This window comes from Cygnus atratus, chromosome 7, assembly GCF_013377495.2.
Source record: "Cygnus atratus isolate AKBS03 ecotype Queensland, Australia chromosome 7, CAtr_DNAZoo_HiC_assembly, whole genome shotgun sequence".
NCBI classification, from domain to species: Eukaryota; Metazoa; Chordata; class Aves; order Anseriformes; family Anatidae; genus Cygnus; species Cygnus atratus.
The window spans coordinates 21480853-21501341 of NC_066368.1; the positions used below are offsets into that span (position 1 = coordinate 21480853).

The 20489-nt window shown below is 46.8% G+C and overlaps 1 protein-coding gene across 2 annotated transcripts; it reads left to right on the forward strand.

The window, feature by feature from the left end:
* Positions 1-103: 103 nt before the first annotated feature.
* ERLIN1 (ER lipid raft associated 1) lies at positions 104-18347 on the forward strand. 2 transcript variants are annotated; one of them, XM_035545556.2, is made up of 12 exons: positions 104-282; positions 596-719; positions 2050-2131; positions 2597-2643; positions 8773-8834; positions 9818-9943; positions 11144-11217; positions 15503-15561; positions 16593-16684; positions 17223-17312; positions 17589-17668; positions 17871-18347. In XM_035545556.2, the coding sequence occupies exons 2-12, from the start codon at positions 607-609 to the stop codon at positions 18087-18089; spliced, it is 1044 nt and encodes a 347-aa protein (XP_035401449.1). In that variant the 5' UTR covers positions 104-282; positions 596-606; the 3' UTR covers positions 18090-18347. The 2 variants fall into 2 exon arrangements, with proteins under 2 accessions (XP_035401449.1, XP_035401456.1); XM_035545563.2 differs by having other exon boundaries at positions 110-366.
* The last annotated feature ends 2142 nt before the right edge of the window (positions 18348-20489 follow it).

Here is a 20489-nt window from a genome sequence, read left to right on the forward strand (position 1 = left end):
CGGCCGCGCGCCGTGACGCCATCAGCGGGCGCCTCCCCCGCCGCGCTCCCGCCCCCGGCGGCTGGAGGGAGGGAGGGAGGGAGGGGGGCGGAGCCTTTGCGCGGGCGGCGGCGGGACCCGTTGGGCCGCCGGTGCAGCGGGCGCGGCCCGGCCCGGCCCGGCCCGGCCTCACCTTCCGCCGGGGGAGCGGCGTCCAGCGGGCCCGGGCCCGCGCCTCCCTCCCTCCCTCCGTACGGGAGCCCGGCGGGCGCCTCCCCCGGGACGGCTCCGCCAGGTAACCGGGTAAGAGCCGGTCCCGGGTCAGCCCGCAGGGCGACGGTGAGGTGTGCGGCTCCCCGGGGCGGGGGGCGTCGAAGGAAGGTCGCGGTAATTCGGGGCGCGGGGGGGGGGGAGACGGAGCGCGGCGGCCGAGGCAGTAACAGCGCTTGGAACGGGGGAGGCCGCCGTGGTGCTGAGCGAGGTCTGCGGGGTGCTGCGGGGACGCCTCCCGCATCGCCGGCCTGCGCAGGCCCTTCCCGTTGCAAAAAGGGCAGCGGGAGGGGAGGCGGGACCTCGGCCCCGCTGTCCCCTGAGCTGCGCCGTGTTTGTCCCGCAGGTGCTGCGAGAATGACCATGGCCCAGGCCGGAGCGGTAGTTGCAGCCGCCACAGGAGTCCTCGTCTTTTTCTTGTACTCCTCCATTCACAAGGTTGAGGAGGGGCACCTGGCTGTGTATTACAGGTACTGTTTCCTTCTGGCGCTCTGAAGGGTTCTGTGGCTTTCCGTAGCTTTTTTTCCTATTGCTAGGTTTCTTCCTCGGCCCTTGGACCACGTTTGGAGGTGATTGCTGCTCTCTGATTTTTTCTCAGGGTTTCGCTCAGAGATGGGCGGGCTGAGTTGTTTCTGCGCTCTTACACCAACATGGGTCTAGAAAAACCATCTGTGTACAGAGCAATTATGAACTTTGGTCTTTCTGAATTCTGAGCTACTTTTCGTATCTCTTATGAGATGACTTTTCCGGTCATAACTTGGATTTAAAAGCTTAAAGCGAATGTTCTTGGTCCACCTAGTCCTTTCCTATCTGTAGACCCCCTCCCTCTCATGCTGAGTGCTGTTACCCCTGTCCCAGGCTATCCAGAATATTGACTCAGGACTGAGTTTCACAGGGGGCTTGCAGCTGCTGTGGATAGTCTTTGCAGAGCAAGAGAGTGGTCGCAGTCACTAAATGCCACCTGTTGACCAGATTTTATTTCAAACTTTAATGAAAGAACAGAGGAATTCAGCACCCAGCCTTTCTGATTTCCTTTTTTTTTCTGCCATGTTTCTGTTACATCCTTTCTACGCTTCACATTTGCCATCATGGGCCATTTCCTTTGTGCTGCTTTTTCCTTTTATTACAAGCGTGTTGAAGCAGGATGCTGCAGGAGACATTAATGCACTGAGAGGATCGATCACTTAAGAGTTCTTCTGTGCCTCCTGTCTTTTAACCAACTGTCTGACCACACAAGAGACTGCATATTTGTTTTGTGCTTTGGGTAAGGGACTGTACCGAGTGCCTTGTGGAAATCCAAACTGACAGTATCACACCAATTGCTGAATTTTTCCATGGTTGCCAGTCAACTATTTAGAGAAGAAAAATCTGTGTTCTTGAAGCTCTCTGCAGTGTTGCCAGTGATGGAGGATTTTAGCAATATCTGCTATCTCTAGAAGTTAATTGCTCACAGGACTGAAGAAAGTGATTGTCAAGTGGCAACAGACAAGCATCTTATGCAGAATCAGCTCTTTTATAGGCGAGTTGTGTAGTCAGGGCAGTTTGCTTTATGCTCACCAGCTTGCTGTTTGGTATTGTAGTCTATAAGGTTACAGGCCTGCAGTGACTCCTTCTGAGACACCTTGTGTTGATGCTGCAACTTTGGAGCAGGTGAGTAATGTAATTTGCCTTACCACAGCTGTGACTCCTGGCATTTTGAACATACTCTCTCTCTCAGAACTAGCACATAGTATTTTCTGTTTGCTTGAACCTTTTCTCCATTTTCTCTTTTTTTCTGCATTTCTCTTTCTCTCTCTCTAGGGGTGGTGCATTGTTAACTAGTCCGAGTGGACCAGGCTACCACATCATGCTCCCATTCATTACCACCTTCAAATCTGTGCAGGTTAGTGCCTCCTCATCTTGGAAGAGGGTGAGTGGGAGCAAACGTCAGAAGGGATAGGGGTGACGTAGATAACTGGTGTTTCCAGAGGGGCTCAGTGAGTTGGCAGTTGGAGCAACAGCTCCTCAGAAGCCCTTTGTTTCCACCACCTGGGTGCCATAGCGCATGTGCCTTGCTTGGACAAGACATGTCTCGCTTCAGGAAGACGGTCTGCATTTGTGGCCTGATTGTTTGCCAGGAGAGTTGCAGGAAGTATGAGTAGGGAAATGAGCACAGCTGCATTGTGTCTCCCAAAATGCAGTCAGAACAAAGTCTGTCTTCAGCTCACACCTACAGAAGTCACGAGGGAGGCAGAGGACATGTTTTTGATTCCACATGCCTATGTAATGGTTGTAAGGGACTGGATACTGCGCAATCTTCCTTGGGAACATGGTGTTTTTCTGAGTACTGGTTGTCTTTTTATTTCAGACCACATTGCAGACTGATGAAGTGAAAAACGTGCCTTGTGGGACAAGGTATGTTTTTTTCTTTGTATTTCTTCTGGTGATGAGCAGATGTGTTCTGTTGTGTAGGTTGCAACTGTGATACGGAGGCTGAAAAGTAAAGGCACCTACCCTAAAATTGGTCCCAAACATGAACACATACGTTATACTTGGAAATTAAGAAGAGGTATGAGAGAGAATGTTCTTGCTTTCACTGGAATCTATGTTCAGAGATCGTTTGCATTTCCAGTGATATTCTCTTAACTTGTTGTTTTCTTCGCTCAGTTACTCTGCAAACCCATTGTTGTGCCTTGGACTGCCCTGTGTTTTGCATTATTTCTAGTCTGAGGCTTGTGGCTCATATAAGTGTTGACTCCAGCAGCGGGCAGAAGTAAATAATGAATGGGAAAATAGGAATCCCTCCTCCTTAAGGGGAGATGGTTCATGTCAAAAACAGCTCAAGAAAATGAGTTTCTTGGGATAATTGAGGCATTTTTGGAATAAGCATTTCACCTGACATAAAGGAAGAGGCAGGCTAAAGAGGCAGCCTATGCATGGGTGGCCCTTGCCTGCTTCATAATTAAGTTGATCCTTTTATATGTCCAACAAGTAGAGCAAGAACAGAAGTAGAGGGCAAGTTGAGTTCGGTTGCAGGTTCTGGTCTGTTCGTTCATTCTCAAGTTAAAGGGATCACTGAATCTGTTCCTGCAGGATCAGTCAAAACTGGGGATTCTTCCTATGTTTTAACTGTAATATACTCTTAATATTTCTGGGTTTTGTTGTTGTTGTTGGTTTTTTGTTTGTTTAAAAAAAACCCTGCCAGTATGACTTGAATAATGACACATAGCAACCCTGCTGAAATTAAAAGTTGAACACTAGTGACATCCTAAATAAAGCAAAGTTGATTTTGATCTCTTTTTCTTCTTAGAATTAGTTCTTAGAATTATTCCTATAGCAAGTCATGAGATATTGCTTGGGCTTAAATATTAACATTACATTCTTACGGATTGCTAACAGGTTTAAATTTTAGATCTTAAACTTCTTACAGGAGTGTCTGTAAATAATGCTACTGTTCAGAGCTGCAGCCAGGGCTTTGTTATTAGGTGAAGAATCTTTGGGTGCAAATGAAAAGTAATTGCTGGAAGAGAAGTAAGACTTGTGATTTTTCCATGTCTTAAATGGCACAGTAAAAAAGAAGTCATCAGAGCAGAGTTTTAAGAATGTGTTTAATGCTAACTTTTTTGGCTTATAAGTATCAATAATATTTCACCTGCTGGACTTCATAAAACAGTGTCACACCTCTGGGCCAGAGATGTTGTCCTGGAAGCCGTCTCAACAGACCAAGCAGAAATATCTGCAGAAGCTTAACCACGGTAGACATACTGACATTCAAACTGTGTTGCTCTGTCCCTGCTTGAGCAGAGGAGGTTGGACAGGAGATCCAGAGGTCCCTGCCAGCTTCAGCTGTTCTGCAGTTCTGTCATTTAACAGCTAAACTGTGTAGTTTCATATAGCAAGTTCATTAAGCTCCTGCTAAGTTTCAGAGTTGCAGAATTCAGTTGTGCACTACGAGTCATTGTGAAGTTGCAGGTAATAAGCATGCTCAAATACACCAAACAGCTGCTGAAGAAGTTCTTAGTAATTGAATATACTTCAGACCAAAGGTCCCAGTAGACCTGTCCATTTTTAAGATGTTATTACTAGAATGAGTTTCTGTATTTTCTTTTACACATTTATATTTTCTGCATTTGGAATCAAAGTCTGAAGCCACTCTGTGCCAAAGCTTTGAATCCAAATTTCTGTAATAAAACATTTGTTTATAAGTAATGAAGGGATCAAATCTGAAATTTTACTATCCAGGCTCAAAGTTTGTTACAGGAGTAGACCCTAAACACTTAAAAGTTCTGTAATTGTATTCTGAACCATCATACTTCAAAGGCTGGTTTCTCTTCCACCTTATTCATGTTCCCTGTATCCTCATCTACATTGGGAAGATTCCCAGTGGCTGTGTGGGTGCCCATCTCCAATTTTTGCCTTACTTGTCCCATTTATACTTGGCAGTATTAAACGAATATATTTAATAGAGGTTTTAAAATATTTTGGCACCAGATGCATGTTTTCCATAAAACAGCTGTCACCCCAGAGACTAAAACCAGTTCATTATAGCAGGTATTATGTGCTTTAAGCCATGAAGAAAATCAATTATGTGATTGCCTCTAGTGTGTGAGACTTCTGACTTTCCCTGACAAGAAAATGCGTGCTCAGTTCCTTGGGAAGTTCAGCAGTTTCCTCACAGCATGTCTGTTATCTCTGAAATAAAGGAGAAATCAGGAGAGCTCAAGAAACTAGTTGTAGAAGAGCAATGTATTCCAAAGAACTGACTTGAAGAATACTTCACTGAACGTATTACTTGAGTAATATAATAAACAGGTTGAGAATAGTTTAGTCAAATATTGCATGAGAGAATTAGATAAGTGGCATTTTTCTTACAAACTTAACTGGAAGGGCTCATGCTAAATGTGGTACAGGTTTTACCATGCCAAGAAACAGTAAATAGCCAAGACACTAAGTAGTATTGTTACCCAGGTAACATTAGATGTTTTATTTGTATTAATATTATAGATGTTTTATTTGTAGTATTAGATGTTTGTTTGCAAACATGTGAGAGTTGTGCTTGTGCTTAAGATTCTAGGCAGGAACACAGAGTGCTAGAGGAATGCTGCGCTGGGATGGATCCCTGTTAGCTAGTCCTGTGGAAAAATGTGTTGTGCAGATTGCAAGTGGATGTGTTAGGTTTATCAGGTCTAACCTTTAAGCCTTGTTTTTATATGCTGTCATTACCTAACCTGGTCTGGTCTTGTCTGTGGTCAGCTCTAGCAGTGAGCATTGAAGGTTTGGTTTTTTTATAGCCTCTTTTATGGCAGCATCCTTAGTTCTTCCTTTGACTTCTCCTGGCCTGGCACAAGCTAAAATCCTGAAATGTACAAGGCTAAGTTCTGCTGAAATGCCTGCTAGTGTATGTCAGTCTCCTGTAGCATTCCCTGTACGTTTTCACCTGTCCTGTAAAGTTAGGGATGGCTTTTTTTTACTGTTTTTTTTTTTTTTTTAGCAGTACCCAGAATAAAATAAGAGCATCTTGTTTTGTGACTAGGGCTGACAGGTACTGCTGAAGGTTTGTAGCAGAGACATCGCTACCATGGGTCTCTTTCTAGCTGTGTTCCCTGCAGCTTTTCTTGGTTTCATCTCTTAGATGATACAGCAAACTGCCACATGCTTAAACTTCTCCCAGATGCACATAGCCAATGTGCTGATTCTCCTTTCAGACTTCCTATAGATTTCTTCTTGTTCCTCTCTCCCTGACTAAAGAGCCTGCTCAGTTCAGGGCTGCTCTATCTGACCAACCTCGTGAGCAGCTCTGACGTGAGGACCTTGGGCCCCGTGAGTCACCATTACAGAGGCTGCAAATTCCAGTGCATGAGAGGCTGCGGAAACTATGGTGCAGAGTTGTAGGCACTGGAGGTCCCTGCGGGAGCTGCGCTGTAAGAGTCACCCTGCCTTGCATCTGGCAAGGAGCATGCTTTCGTAAATTGGGGTGTTTTTCGAGTGGAAGTCAGTTGCTGAAATGGGAAGACTGTTGTCCGAGATGGCATTTAAGCTGTAGGTGCCAAGCACAAGTAAAGCAGCTGGATTCTCATCTCAAATCAGCGCATGGTGCTTTGCAAGAACAACTGTCCCCAAACTGCCCAGGATGCTATCTCCTGCAGCCCAGTAGATTACCAGTATCCTCTGTACCAGGCTGTTTGCGAGGAGATCTTGTCTGAGGTGCTCATCTTAAGGACAGTGTGTTACAGTCTGGTTTGGCTCCTGGATCTACATCAGCAAGGTCCAAAGGACCATCCACACTGCCCAATGTTAGATGAGATGTTTCAACAGCTGGCTGAATGTAAAACTCAGTGTTAACTACTTTGTAGGCTTGCACCGTCAGTGAGGAAGGAAGTGGCCTGCCTATTCAGCGGGCATGCTCGCTTATGCCCCCTCTGTTGACCCACACTGGTGGCTGGGATCCTTGGAAGAGTTATAGATAGTGTTGGTTGGTTTAGGGTCAGCAGGCAGTCCTTTCTGACCTGAGGTGCCTTTCTTGCACGTGAGGTGATGAGGAGTTGCATATGCATGCTGCACAGGAGACGGATTGCATGAGATGTTATCATTTTGCTTCTAATAGCCCCATAAAATTGAAATGCAAAAAGGACCCCAGTATTAAAATGTGCAGCATTGCTCTACTGGGGGGTTGCGGTGGAAGAAACCCACACTTTCTGCTATGGTTCCTCACCAGGATGTTTTGAAGATAAGCCAGGATGGTAACTGGATTTCCCTGTCCTTGTGGAAGCATTGTGAGGTGACTGGAGCAAATCATTAGGATTCAGAAATCATCAGGTTCAGAAAATCCTGCGGAATGCTGTTGGAAGTCACTTGAAATGAGAAATAGTCATTTTTTTGAGCATGGAGGGACAGTTAGAGTGCAGAACAAATGAGATGGAGAAAAATGCACATACTATGTTGTTATAACTGCTCATATAGCTTGACACATCTGCGAAGGACTTTGAAGGCCTGTCTTAAATAAAAGTAATAATAATTCTTAAGAGAGCCAGTAGGAATGACCATGGCCTAGAAAGAAATCTTGAGCAAAAAAAAAGAGAAATTCTCCTTAGAGTATTATCTCACCAGGAAGTAAGTCTCTCTTCAGCCATGAAGGTCTTTTCTGCTGGTTTTTACCTCCCAGCAGACAAGTGCAGTCGATCATTTTTTTCAACTAGCAGCTTACTGTGAAGCACAGTGGTTTGTAGAACAAGCTACGGGGGCTGTGCCTGGCAGACCTCTCCTAAAAGAACGCAGAAATGATTCCCTGTTTCAATCTGCCCACTTGCAATAAGATTTGGCTTAAAACTGGCAAGGTAATTTTTCTGCAAGCTTAACTTTTGACTGATGGAGATTAAGAAGTGCAAAATAAGAAACCAAGTTTGTTGTGGGGAATACATCTGAGTTAAAACACAAGAGAGTCTTAGTTTGGAGCCGGATGAGATCCACATCTAGAGAGCAGCTGACTCTTAATGGTTTCTGCTAAAACTTCTTGTTTGTGCCTTGCCTTTCAACAGAGGGTAAAACTGAGAGAGTATCATACTTTAAAAACGTGCTCTTGAGAGAGTTAAGAGCTGTTGCAAGTTTGTTTTTTCTACACTGCAGAGTATGTGCTTTTCACCTGTGTCATAAACAAGGCCTGAATTTAATGGCATTTAATTTCATAAATTAAAGGTAGGGATGAGCTCTAGGAGAGGCTAAGGTAGTGAAAGGGAGTGGAAGTGTACTGGATGCTTCTTGATGCCTCGGACAGAGGCAAGTTTGGAGACCTCATTAGGATCAGGAGGTCCATGTGCTGATGATGGTTTATTCCCATCTAGTGCCACAGATTTAAAATAAATAGCTAGTGAGTCTTCCTTGGGGGCTGGCTCAGAGCTTTCTCTTCTATTTTGGATTGTCACTGCTGTTGCTCTGGAGTATGAGCAGTAGCTCCAGTAGTCTGTTAGCATTTGGAAGTACTCGTGAGACCAAGCCCTGCCAACTTTCTCTGGCCCATCTGACAGTGCCTGGTCTCACCAGGAGGGCCGTGGGTTCCTTCCTATCAGCATCTGGAGGGTTTGTTTGTTTGTTTGTTTGTTTTCTGCAGCAAGAGCTGCAATCTGTCTCCAGTTTGTGTAAAACAGCGGCTGCCCTGCTGCTTGCAGCAGGTGTTACCTGCTGTCCTTGCTGCCTTCCCTTCGTTGTGTTGGACTCCACCTTTCTGATGGTTGCAGCTACGTTCCTGTTTGAGGGTATTTTCCTTTTGTTGGTTGAGTAGGAGATAAGGTGAAGTGAAAGCTGACTTGCAGACTTGTTGAAACAGGCTTTTGATTTATGCAGAGAGAGGGACCAGTCTGTGCAAAGCTGGGGCTTGCTTGCTGCCATCTGATTGCAAAATGCTCAAGAGGTCAGAATTGTTCTGGGTAAAAATTAACTGCAAGTTTCCAACAGTTTGGTAAAAAAGTGAAAAAAGACAACTTTGCTTTAAATGCAGACCAGTGTTAGCAATTTAATTAGTAATCCATTAACTCTCTTTTTCACTTGTAGTGGCGGTGTTATGATCTACATTGACCGAATAGAAGTTGTGAATAAATTGGCACCATATGCAGGTATTTTCCTGTCCTGTTTCAACAAGCAGCACTGTGACTGTTTTCACTCATCCTCTAGCAGCTCTGTCTTGGTTTGCAACACTGCTTCCTTTTTTTCTGTCTTAGTACCTTTGTGGTTCCCATCACTTAGTTTCATATTTGTGTCTGCAAGCTTTTCAAAGAGCCATAGATTTGCGGAGATGACAGTAAATTCTAGGACTGCTTCTCCCCTGAAGGATTTTATACCTGTGCGTGTTAGGCTGCTTGTGGCAAGTGCTAGAGCAATCCTATTTCTTGGAGCTGAAGAGAAGGCAGACCTGTGAAACTCAGTGTACACAGCAAAGCTCCCAGCTGCTTGCCAGCTCAACTACTGAGACCATTACAAAGGCAAATCCCATGTAGGAGCTTCTTAACTTATTTCACCAGCTGCCAAGCCCAAAGACCCAGACAGCTTTTCTTCAGCAGCATAGTTTAATGCAAAACTCTTGTGTTATTGAGGCATTTTTCTTGTTACAGTTGTGGGAATTATGCTTTTTTTCCACTTTTTTCTAGTGTCCTTTCCTATACATGTGGGTCCTGGACGGGCTTCATTTGTTTCTGCTGATCATAAAACAGGACAATGTTTGACAAAATGTGTTGCTGTATTGACTCATCTCTTTGAAGTCATATAACCCCAGCAGTGCTTGTGGAGAGGACCACTGTGGGTTTCTCCTCTGACCTCCCTCCCACTTGCAGCAGGCATATCACGAACAGCCAGTCTGGGCAGTTGTGGCTGTGTCCGACCAAGTCCTGACACATCTAAAGATGGCGGTCCCCCACCTCTCTGGTGACCTACTGCTGCACTACTTTCCTGATGTCTTTGCTGAGTAGTGCTGCACTACTTTCCTAATGTCTTGAGCTGTCATTTTGAGGTTCAGGCATTGCAGAAAGCAGTACATGTCAACGGAGTCACTGGATGCGATCGATGCTGGTGGTGAGCTGTGATAATTCTCTTATTTCCTCAGTGTATGATATTGTGAAAAATTACACTGCGGACTACGATAAGACCTTGATCTTCAATAAAATTCATCATGAGCTGAATCAGTTCTGCAGTGCTCATACTCTTCAGGAAGTATACATCGAGCTGTTTGGTAAGTGGATGGCAGCCGGACACACCCACCGAGGTCTGTGTAGGCTCCCTCTTCTGCTGTGGAATATGTTACAGCAGTGTCCTGTGAGCAAACAGCCTCGGTACTGAAGTTGTAGTCTAGAAACCATCTCCTTATATATCTGTATGCCACTTCCTTTTTAGGTTCACTCCTTAATGATTTGGATTTCTTTTGTCTTACCCCGTCTATATGTGCAATTTGATTTGTCCCCTTCCACTTAGGACTGAGTTCTGGATATACTAAGTAGCTTCTCTGCTATTGTGCATGGAGTCATGCTCATTGTCTTCGTTATGATGATGCTTCTGTCTTGTTCACTTATATTTTTCAGCCTGTTGCTGAATTAACTTCTTTACTTTAAAAGCTTAATTCTGACTGTTGGCAGGGAAGAGCCAGAAGGGATATGCTTGCAGTTCATTGCACTGCTCTAGTTTTTTCACAAGGGGGTATCAGTCATTCAGGAATTATCCCATTTAATGTTCTGCTCCTGGGATCCAGTGCCCTGACCTTGGCATATACCCGTGGCTCCAAAGACATAACAGCATTATGTTCCTTCTTGAGGGAAGGAGCAGGGGAAAATGGATTTATCACTTTGTAAGGTGAAAGGCTGTCAGACTTCTAATGTTAAGAAACAGTAGATCTTTGAATGCTATACTCGGACTTGCCAAATATCTGTAGTCAGAGAGGAGTTTTCTGATGGTACATGCAGTTTAATTCCATTGTAACTGTCCAGTTTAGTGGAAAAACCTTCCTGGAGCTTGGAAGTGACAGAAATACATTTTTTTTTCAGTAGCAAGTATTGGATCCAGCATGTCCCTCAAGACCTAAGGCAGAGCTTGCTGTTGGCAATGGGGTTGGCATGGCTCTGGCTAGGGAGGGATGGACTTCTGCTGTGGGCTCTGGGTATGTTTGCTTTCTGAGACCCTGAAAGCCCCTTACCCTCAGCTCAGGTATCATGAGTTCTTCAGTAGTTAAACTTTTCCAGAGACACTAGTGTGTGGTTCTTATGGCTCTACTCTTGGGAATATTTTCCAGGGAGTATAGGAAGGGAAGCAATGTACTCAGAAAGTCTTTTTATCTTGCACCATAGAGATGCCTCTTCAAAGCCAGCTGACTTGTTGCCACACAAGGTGTAGGAGAAATGGTGATAAAAGCTAACTGGTCTCTCTCTTGTCCTCCAAACAGATCAGATAGATGAGAATCTGAAGCTGGCCCTGCAGAAAGATCTCAATGTCATGGCGCCAGGTCTTACTATCCAGGTAGGTTCCTTGCCTAACGAAACTTTTTTTTTTTCCCCACCTCTCATTTGCTCACGTTTTATTGGATTGAAGAAGTTTCTTGCTTCTGTTTTCCACCTCGTGAAATAGTTGAGCCTGGAGATGTGAGGTTTGTCAGTTGAAGACTGTCCATGTAACAGTTACCACTTTGAAATGCTGTGAATCCTGGTTGATTTTCTGTTCATGTTTAATGTTAGAAAATCATCTTTAGTCTAAGTCAGGCTATGGGACCTGCCAGTTTTTGTGATGTTGAAGTTCAGGGCAACCAACTGGGAAAACCTTAGGCTTGCAAGGGCTAAAATGGAAATCTCTGGAAACTTCCACTGTGGGGAAGAATGAAACTAAATCTGTTTTGCAATTCTTATTGCCACATTTAGCTAAGCTGGCTGTGCAGGGATAGAGGGCCTCCCTTTGGCAGCATATGAAGTGCTGCAATAAATATTACTTCCGGCTTTAAGGCTTATTTTTGCCATAGGCTGCTCTGTTGACAAGAGTCAACCACAGGCAGTATCTTACCAAAAAAGATGAGATGGCTCTGCTCTTCCAAATATCCAACTGTACATTGTCCACAGCATTCCTATGGTGGATTATCATAAAACAAAATTACCATCATGATGAAAAGCTCAGATCTTTTCTTATTATTTCTTAATAATTCATAGAATCATAGCATGGTTTGGGTTGGAAGGGACCTGGAAGATCATCTACTTCCAGGCCCCCTGCCATGGGCAGAGACACCTTCCACCAAATCAGGCTGCTCAAAGCCCCATCTGGGCTGGCCTTGAGTACTTCCAGGGATGGGACATGCACATCTTCTTGGGACAACCTGTGCCACTGTCTCATCACCCTCGTAAGTAGAGAGTTCTTCCTTACATCTAATCTAAATCTACCGTCTTTTAGTTTAAAGCCATTACTCCTTGTCCTATCACTACACTCCCTGATAAAGGGTCCCTCCCAATTCATTATTGAAAAGGCGGTGTTAGAGGGATTTAACAGCATTTATTTCAAGGTTCTATTAAAACTATTTAATGTAGATGAAACTTTGACGAATCCTCCAAGTTGCTTGATAAAAAAACTTTATTTCCTAAGTGGAACGTTGACCACAGTCTGAAGAGTTGGAATTGCTAGTCGGTCAAGGGAAGTGATTGTCCCGCTCTGCTCCGCACTGGTGCGGCCTCACCTTGAGTACTGTATGCAGTTCTGGGCACCACAGGACAAAAAGGATGTAAAACTGTTGGAGAGTGTCCAGAGGAGGGCTACAAAGATGGTAAAGGGCCTAGAGGGGAAAACGTACAAGGAGCAGCTGAGATCATTTGGCCTGTTCAGCCTGGAAAAGAGGAGGCTGAGGGGAGACCTCATCGCAGCCTACAGCTTCCTCACGAGGGGGAGTGGAGGGGCAGGCGCCGACCTGTTCTCCTTAGTCACCGGTGACGGGACCCGTGGGAATGGTGTCAAGCTGAGGCAGGGGAGGTTTAGGCTGGACATCAGGAAGAGGTTCTTCACCGAGAGGGTGGTCGCACACTGGAACAGGCTCCCCAGGGAAGTAGTCACTGCACCAAGCCTGTCTGAATTTAAGAAGCATTTGGACTGTGCACTTAGTCACATGGTCTGAATTTTTGGGTAGACCTGTGCGGTGCCAGGAGCTGGACTTGATGATCACTATGGGTCCCTTCCAGTATTCTATGATTCTAAGATATTCTATGATTCTAAGAGAAGCGGAGGCCAGTGGATAGTAAGAAAGTGTCTAGGGACAGTGTCATAGGGCTGGCTTTTGCACTTTCCTTCATATAGCAGCACAGTCTGGGGCTTTTCCTATGTGTCTGGACACAAACGGGTGCATCTTGGGAAACAAAAATGTGCAACTGGAAACCTATGCCTGTTTGCAGTCCCGTGGCTTGTTGGGGATAGCTCACGAGAGATGAGACACCGTGTAGGTAAAGACCAGGCAAACGCTGGGTATGGTGTGGTCCTTTTCTGTTACAGACCTTAACCCTAGCTGGGCGAAGAATGAAGGAGGCAAAGCTGCATGTGGAGAAGCAGAGGAAGCATCATTATCACTAGTACTCATGGAGAGCTTTAACCACTGACATATTTTTTGGAAGGGCAGAAAGGGTTGGCTGCAGGCAACACCAGATTTTCTGAAGGGTGTTGAATGCAGATTTTGGCACTGGTGAGTACAGCTGACTGTAGGAGATGCTCTGCTGGACCTTTTAGAAGCAAGATCTGGTTCAGAGGTGAAGTCAGATAGCAGTGTTGTCTGTAGCAGCTGTGAGGTGGTAAGTTCAAGGTCCTTAGAGAAGCAATATGAACAGGAGAATATATAGGCCTGGACTTCAAGAGAACAGAGTTCACTTTGTGTAAGATCTGTTTGGCAGGGTCCCATGAGTGACTACCATGGATGGCCAAGGGGAGCAGGAGTCTGCTTCACTGTCAAGGACATCCCAAATTGTGGAAAGTCTAGCAGGTGAGATAGGAGGCTGGTATGGATGAACACAGTGCTCCGAGCTGAGCTGAAAAGTGAAAAGCCTACAAAAGGGGATAGGTGAGCTGGGGCTTGGACCTAATGGTGGATGTGCAGGGCAACATAAAGGGCTTCAGAGGCGCATCCAAGCGAGAGGAAGGCTCAAGAAGCCATGGGCCTACTGTGGGGCAGGGGACGTGGTGGCCAAGAACATGGAAAAGGCTCACGTACTTGGCACCTTCTTTGCCCATCACTTCTTTCCAGCATGGCCTGCCCTCAGACTGCCCAGGTCCTTACCCTGCTGCCAGAGTCTGCAGAGGTAAAGCATTGCCTGCAGTAGAAGATGATTGAGCATAGAAACCACTTAGGCAGATGGGAATACACAAATGGGTGGAACCAGGGGGGATGCATCCAAGGGGTCTGAGTTGCTGCCTCCTGACATTGTGAAGCTACTCACTTATCTTTGAAAGGTTACGGCCAGCAAGGGAGGTTCCTAATAACTGTGAAAAGGAATCTTTGACCATGTTTGAAAAGCCACGCTTCTGGAAACCAGTCTTTGTTTTGGTGCAGGTGGTATTACAGAGGTAGAAATAATATACCCCTATGCAGCCTGCTGTGGCTGGGAGCATGAGGGAGTTGCTTCAAGGTGAGCTTTCTGCATGCAGAACCTTTCCAGGGACTTGGAGAGGCTTTGTTCCTGTCAGGATCTTAAAAAAAAATCCTTTCGCTGAAAGTTGTTCCGGTCTGATGTCCCATAAATCTGCTTGCTTTGCTTGTTTAGAGAAGCAGCAGTTGTTCCTGAGTGTCTTCTTGTGATGCCAGGCTGGCTGCTTCTCTCCAGGCAGGATGCGTGTAACAGGGTTGGAGTACCTGTCATACAAACGTTTCCCTTTCTCTTACCACCTGCAAAGACTTGTTTCGGATGTGCCCGTGTGATGTTCCCCTCTGTGGAAGTTCAGATCTGTTCTTTGCAGGTTTGTTGGCCCCAGAGAGAAGTGAGCAGCAGGTTCAGTGCTAGGCCTGCAGTGGAGGTGGAACAGGAGGGTTGTGAAGCCGTTGTACTGCCATGGACTGTGTTAATCTCCATCTTGCAAAGCTTCCTAATGAACCAGGCAGCACATGGGCTGGGAGGCATCAGCTCTTGGTCTTATCTCTAGATGTTTCCTTCCTGTTTCAGAGGGAGCCCTCTGCAGAGCAGCTCAGCAACCGGCTCTGCCTCTGGCCACGTGGTATCAGTATTGCCATGCAAATCACTCTTGGTGATCAGCGGTCACATGCAGCAGCTGTGCCCAGCTGCCTCACATGCCCTGCTGCTCTCCTGTCTTCACTGCAATGTCTGTCATTGCATGGTAGCTTCTGCAAGCTTTTCTCCTAGAAAACTCATTACTGAGCTTGTGGCTCTGCCTCTGTTTGCAATTCTTACTCCTGCAATTTAATTTCATTGGGTTGGTGAGCCCCTTTCTTGAGCACTATTTTGGGAACTGTTGTCTGCTGATGCTTGAGGAGTCTTCCCATCTGTGGGATGGAGAGCTGGGCTTCTAACAGAGCTGGTGAACCTCTTTAGGAGTCTTTTCCACATTCATTACTTGATCACTTTGGTTTCATTAAAAGTGCAGAGACAGGAAATAAAATGTAAGGTACTTGTCTAAAAGTGGCTGTACTCAACTGTGTTGTACACAAGGACTGGAATCCTCTGTGTGTGGTCTTGGGTTAATTGGAAGATGTCCAGTTTTGCAAAGACGTTTCGTAGCTATGCAGATCTCATCAAAATGTTTAATCTAAAATGCACCCACTTTTTTTTTTCCATAGGCTGTTCGTGTTACGAAACCCAAAATCCCAGAAGCCATCCGAAGAAATTTTGAGCTCATGTGAGTAGCAACACCTAAAACTGTATGAATTGGTTTGGAAGGCATAAGTGTATTGTTAGAAGACTAACCTCGTGTTCAGAAGGTGAGAGGTGGACTCTAGCCATGCAGTTGCTTGGTTAGGTACACCTGTGCAGTCTTTTTCCATTTCCGTATCTCTTTCACTCTGAAGCCTTTTAGCCTTTCATGGTTATTAGATGGTTAGTCTGTAGCAAGGCTACCTTACTGCTCCCATATGGAGGGGACACTGATCTACAGAGAACCTGTAGAAGATTGATAAAATTAATTCAGGGTTCTGGAGTCCTTGTGCTTTGCTTGCAAGCTCCTGTCTGCAAACTTAAAGAATCATAGAAAGATTTTAGTTTGATACAGACCTGTGGAGATCTCCTGTCCAAACCCCTTCCCAAAGCAGGCCCAACACCACAGTTCCTTGGGGCTGTATCCCAGTGCATCAGGGTTGTCTCCGAGGGCAGAAACGCCCTGCTTGCATGGGAAGGGCTGTCGCCTCGGGGCTGTGTCTGGTGCTACAACTTGTGCTGGTGCCTCCAGTGCTCTCACTGTACCCTTGGGAGCAGGGTCTGGCCCCAGCATCTCCAGGACCCCCTTGAGCCAGAGGAGATGCCCTCGGGACCCTGGTGCCTCCTTGCCTGCAGCTGAGCAAGCCCTGCTTCTGCATCCTGGCCACACGTACCGCCCCCCCCCCAGCCATGTACATGTTTTCCACCCACCATCACCAGAACCTCCCCGGGTTTGCTTCTGTTTGTTGATGTCTCCTTTGCAGTGGGGGGCCTCAAACCATATGCAGTGTCCAGATGTGGCCTCACCAGTGCCAAATAAAGAGGAGGAATAATCCCTTCCATTGATCTGCTGGCAATGCATGTGTTCATGCAGCTGAAGACAGAGCTAGCCTTCATTGCTGCAAGGGAATGCTACTGACATCTGGTCAACATCTTCCCACCCAGGCATCTAGTGCCCGTGTTTGTAGAACTGCTCCCCTGCTCTGTTTTCATGCAGTGTTGTCTTTTGCCCTGCAGGGAGGCTGAGAAGACCAAGCTGCTCATTGCAGCCCAGAAGCAGAAGGTAGTAGAGAAGGAGGCAGAGACAGACCGGAAAAAAGCGCTTATTGGTAAGTGAGCAGTCAGTACCAGCAGACTGCGGCTAGACAGTTTCCATTCCTGCATCCCCCAGGAAGCTGGTACAGGACCTTGTCCTGATGGAAGCTGCACCAACAGTCAGAGACAGTAGAAAACAGGAGTGTTTATGTTGCTGTATCTACTTCCCACCTCCCTCCCCACAGCAGCAGAGCAAAGAGTGCCTCCATCCTACAGCACGGCTGCTGCTGGAACAGGTCAAGAGTTAACGGCTCTGCCAGCAAAACTGATTGGGCTTTAAAATGTCCCCAAGTCAGGGAACGTTGACATACTTGTAAAAGGAGTGTCAGACAGTTCAGTACTAGAAGCATCAGCACTATTGTCCTTCTGTAACTGTTGCTTGAAGCATAAATGCACTGAACCTATACAGGACCATAGGACCCAAGCAGAAAGGGAGGCAGCGGAGGGCAAATCACTTGCGTGGCAGCATGTCCCTGACCAGGGCTGGGGTCAGGGTGCTGATGCTCAGGCCTTGAGAAGCGAATATCTGAGATGAGCCTGTTGTGATTGCAGAGGCAGAGAAGGCTGCTCAGGTGGCCAGGATTCACTATCAACAGAAGATTATGGAGAAGGAAACTGAGAAGCGAATTTCTGAGATTGAAGGTAACCATGGTGCTGGCATGCTGCTGGGGACATCTTTCAGCCTAAGGGTGGTTGCGGGTCGAGAAACCCCAAACTGGGCTCACAAGCAGCACTGTCCTACAAAAATAATAAAGGGTGCAGTAGCATGAGATTACCTCTCCAAGAAGCCAGAAGTGGAGGTGCCTGGCAGCAGAGCTGTCGCAGGTACACCTGGGTCATCTTGTCCCATGCTGGGCATGCTGTACTTGTTCACTTGCTAATGCTTCTTTTCCTGTCCATCCTCTGTTGCTGTGTTAGATGCTGCATTCTTAGCAAGAGAGAAAGCAAAAGCAGATGCAGAGTATTACACTGCTCGGAAGCTGGCTGATTCCAACAAGGTGAGCACTTGAAAGCTGATCAGAAGAGGACTTGCTTACTCTTCCTCTGCACAGACTAGGTTCAGGTGGGCAGCATTGAAAAAAAAAACACTTGATTTAACAGCCCACATTCCAATTTCCAGGAAGCAGCTACCTGAGACGAAATCTAATGATGCCAGTCCTAGAAAGTTGTCTCTTACAGTCTCTGGTTTCTTTTTTGTAGCTGAAACTTACCCCAGAGTATCTGGAACTAATGAAGTATCAGGCAATAGCTACGAACAGCAAGCTGTATTTTGGTGACAGCATCCCCAATGTGTTTCTGGATTCCTGTGCCTTTCAGCAAGCTGAACTGAGGACTGCCCAAGAAACCAGCCTTTCTTCACAGGAAGTCCCAGACACCTCTGCAGAAAGCCACCTCAAACCAAAGGAAAGTACTGGCTGACAGAGGTAGAAAGAGACCTGGTGTAGTTTGACAGCTTACCCAGCTGTGAATGGGGATGTTGCCCTGTGCTGGTGGGGCAGATGTGGCATATGTGGACATCTTGCATATAGGTGGCAGTTGGGTTGATTTTCTTCTAGCAGCACGTTGCAAGTGCTCTGCCTCTTCCGTTTCTTCCCTATTAAATTGGTGCTTCCAAATGAGGGATAATCCTGTACTAACATACCTATACTGGAATATTAAAAGACGGACACCAGGAAAGCCTTCTGCAGTAGGTGCAATTATTTAGCAAGCATTACCCTTGAGGTAGGATATGTGGCTTTGAGTGCGACGTGGCTGCGCAGTGGTTGTTCCACAGTGCTCTCGCTGAGGCTAAGCAAAGAGTTTTCCTTCGTCTTGCCGGGGAAGCTTCACTTTGTGGACTCCAAGGCAGATGTATGCCTACGGGACATAACTCTCCTCAAGGACTCTGTTGTTGGCCAGCAGAGGCTGCCTGTTCCTGCTCAGGGCAAGACCCAGCAAGGAGTGGTTTGGTGTGGAATAGATTATTTGAATAGGATCTGCATAGCCATAAACTTTTCCTTTCCTGTAGGCAGTGGAAAGTAGATAACTCAGAGCAAGCAGTCTCTGATGGGGTTCTGTAACTCCCTTTCTCCAAGCAAGAGCCTCACATTGGGTGGCCATGACTGACTGCAGTACACTTCACCTGGGTGGCTGGGTCTCACCTTGCTCCGTAAACCAGAATTCAGAGTGCATGGAACACCTCAGAGCAGCTGGTTGGGAACAGAGGGTCCAGTGCTGGGAAATCTTTGGTCAGACTGCAGCTTCCCTCTAGGTCTTTTCACCACAGAAAGGGTGCTGAATTTCCATGGCTTTGACTTGCTGCAAAGCAAAGCAAAGGGAGAGAAGTGATGAGAGATGCAAGAAATTCTTGGGGTGGAGTGCAGGAGTCTTGTCATTATCCTGCTCCTCAGATGGCCTTCTGTTACAGACCACTGCCAGGCAGAGAACCAGGTGCCTGAGGTCAGCAGGCAGCCTGTCCAGCCCAGTGCTGCTTTGCACTCTCCATCCCACTTGTGCAGTTGACCCTGCCCTGCAGCAGATTGATTCCTCAGCTGCAAAGCTGGCAGGGCATTGCCACTCCCCAGAGCAGCATTCATCACTCCAAGAAGCTGGACCTGCCTTGTACATCCTTGACCAGCTGCAGTGGGGAGTCTGTCTCCAGTCCCGCAGGCACTGGCTGGGCTTTGCTGCCTCCCAGGCTTTTGACTCATCAGCGATGCTGGCGGGATGACCTCCTCCCCTGGCATGTGTTGTGATGTACCCATTTCCCTGCTCCCTGTGTATCACTTTAGGGTGAGAGAAGAGGCATGCAGCAAAGGTGAATTTCCTTGTGGGGGATGAAATCTGTTTGTATAATCTGCTTTCCTCTTTTCTTCCATGCTCCCCTTTGCCTATGAGGATGTGCTTGTTTCTAGAACCTCTTTCTTGTTGTGTTCTGTGACAGTCTCAGAAGATGATGTCTGGAGAAGCCACTGGCAAAGACCTGAGCCAGAAGGCCATGCCCCTGCTTGCAGTGCTGTCTGCCTCTTAACCCACTGCATGTTCAGAGACCACCTCTCCTCCACGTGCCTTGGATATCTGTACGTTCTCGCTTTTCTGTCCATAGCACCATCTACAGTCTTCTGGCAAGGGAAGGAACTTACTTAGCTTTTGCCTTGGTGGAGCATTCAATCCAGAATGAACAACATGAACATGTCTGCTAATGATCTCCCCAGGTAGTTGTGTGTGCGTCAGTCCTTCCAGTGCTATTTTGCTTATGCTGTTTAGCTTCGTTGGCTGAAAGGATGGTGGTGTCACCCTCTGAGGAAGTTCTGTAACATAGGGTGCCTTACCCTTTCTCAGTTCCTGCCCAGCTGCTTCTCATCCATCTCTGGAATAGAGCAGGGATATTTTGACCCTTTCTTTCCTCCATCGGCAGACTCCCAATGCCTAGTTATTACTCTGCTTCAGGATGCATGTGCATGGCACATGGGTTGCATGCCTCTGTGCAATGTACAGATGCAATGCCTGGGGACTGCCAAGCAGAGCTTTTGCAAGGGGAGCTTGTCTCTTTGCTGCCAAAGGCTTTGGCAAGCAGTGTCGTCCTGCTGCAGAGCAGAGATGGAAAGGTGCTGATGGCCAGGGATTGCTGAGGGCCCTGAGGACTCCTCGTGGAGGTGGGGAAGCAGGAAGGGTGCTGAAATCCCATGGCTGGTGATGGGAGAGGAACAGGCAGGCACAGAGTTAGCCTTTCTAAACCCGGCAGGGCCTGCCCCTGGGGAAGGGTACAGGCCAGAGGTGGGGTGGCAGCATGCTTTGTGGCTGTGGTGACTGGAGTGGCTTCTGGAAGTACTGTTGGAT

What these genes read in the sequence shown, in the direction of transcription:
- ERLIN1 (XM_035545556.2), top strand. Translation starts at nt 607, where the DNA reads ATGACCATGGCCCAGGCCGGAGCGGTAGTTGCAGCCGCCACAGGAGTC. An exon ending in TAAATTGGCACCATATGCAG is followed by an intron (nt 8,835 to 9,817) that starts GTATTTTCCTGT and finishes TTATTTCCTCAG; the next exon opens with TGTATGATATTGTGAAAAAT. An exon ending in GCGAATTTCTGAGATTGAAG is followed by an intron (nt 17,313 to 17,588) that starts GTAACCATGGTG and finishes TTGCTGTGTTAG; the next exon opens with ATGCTGCATTCTTAGCAAGA.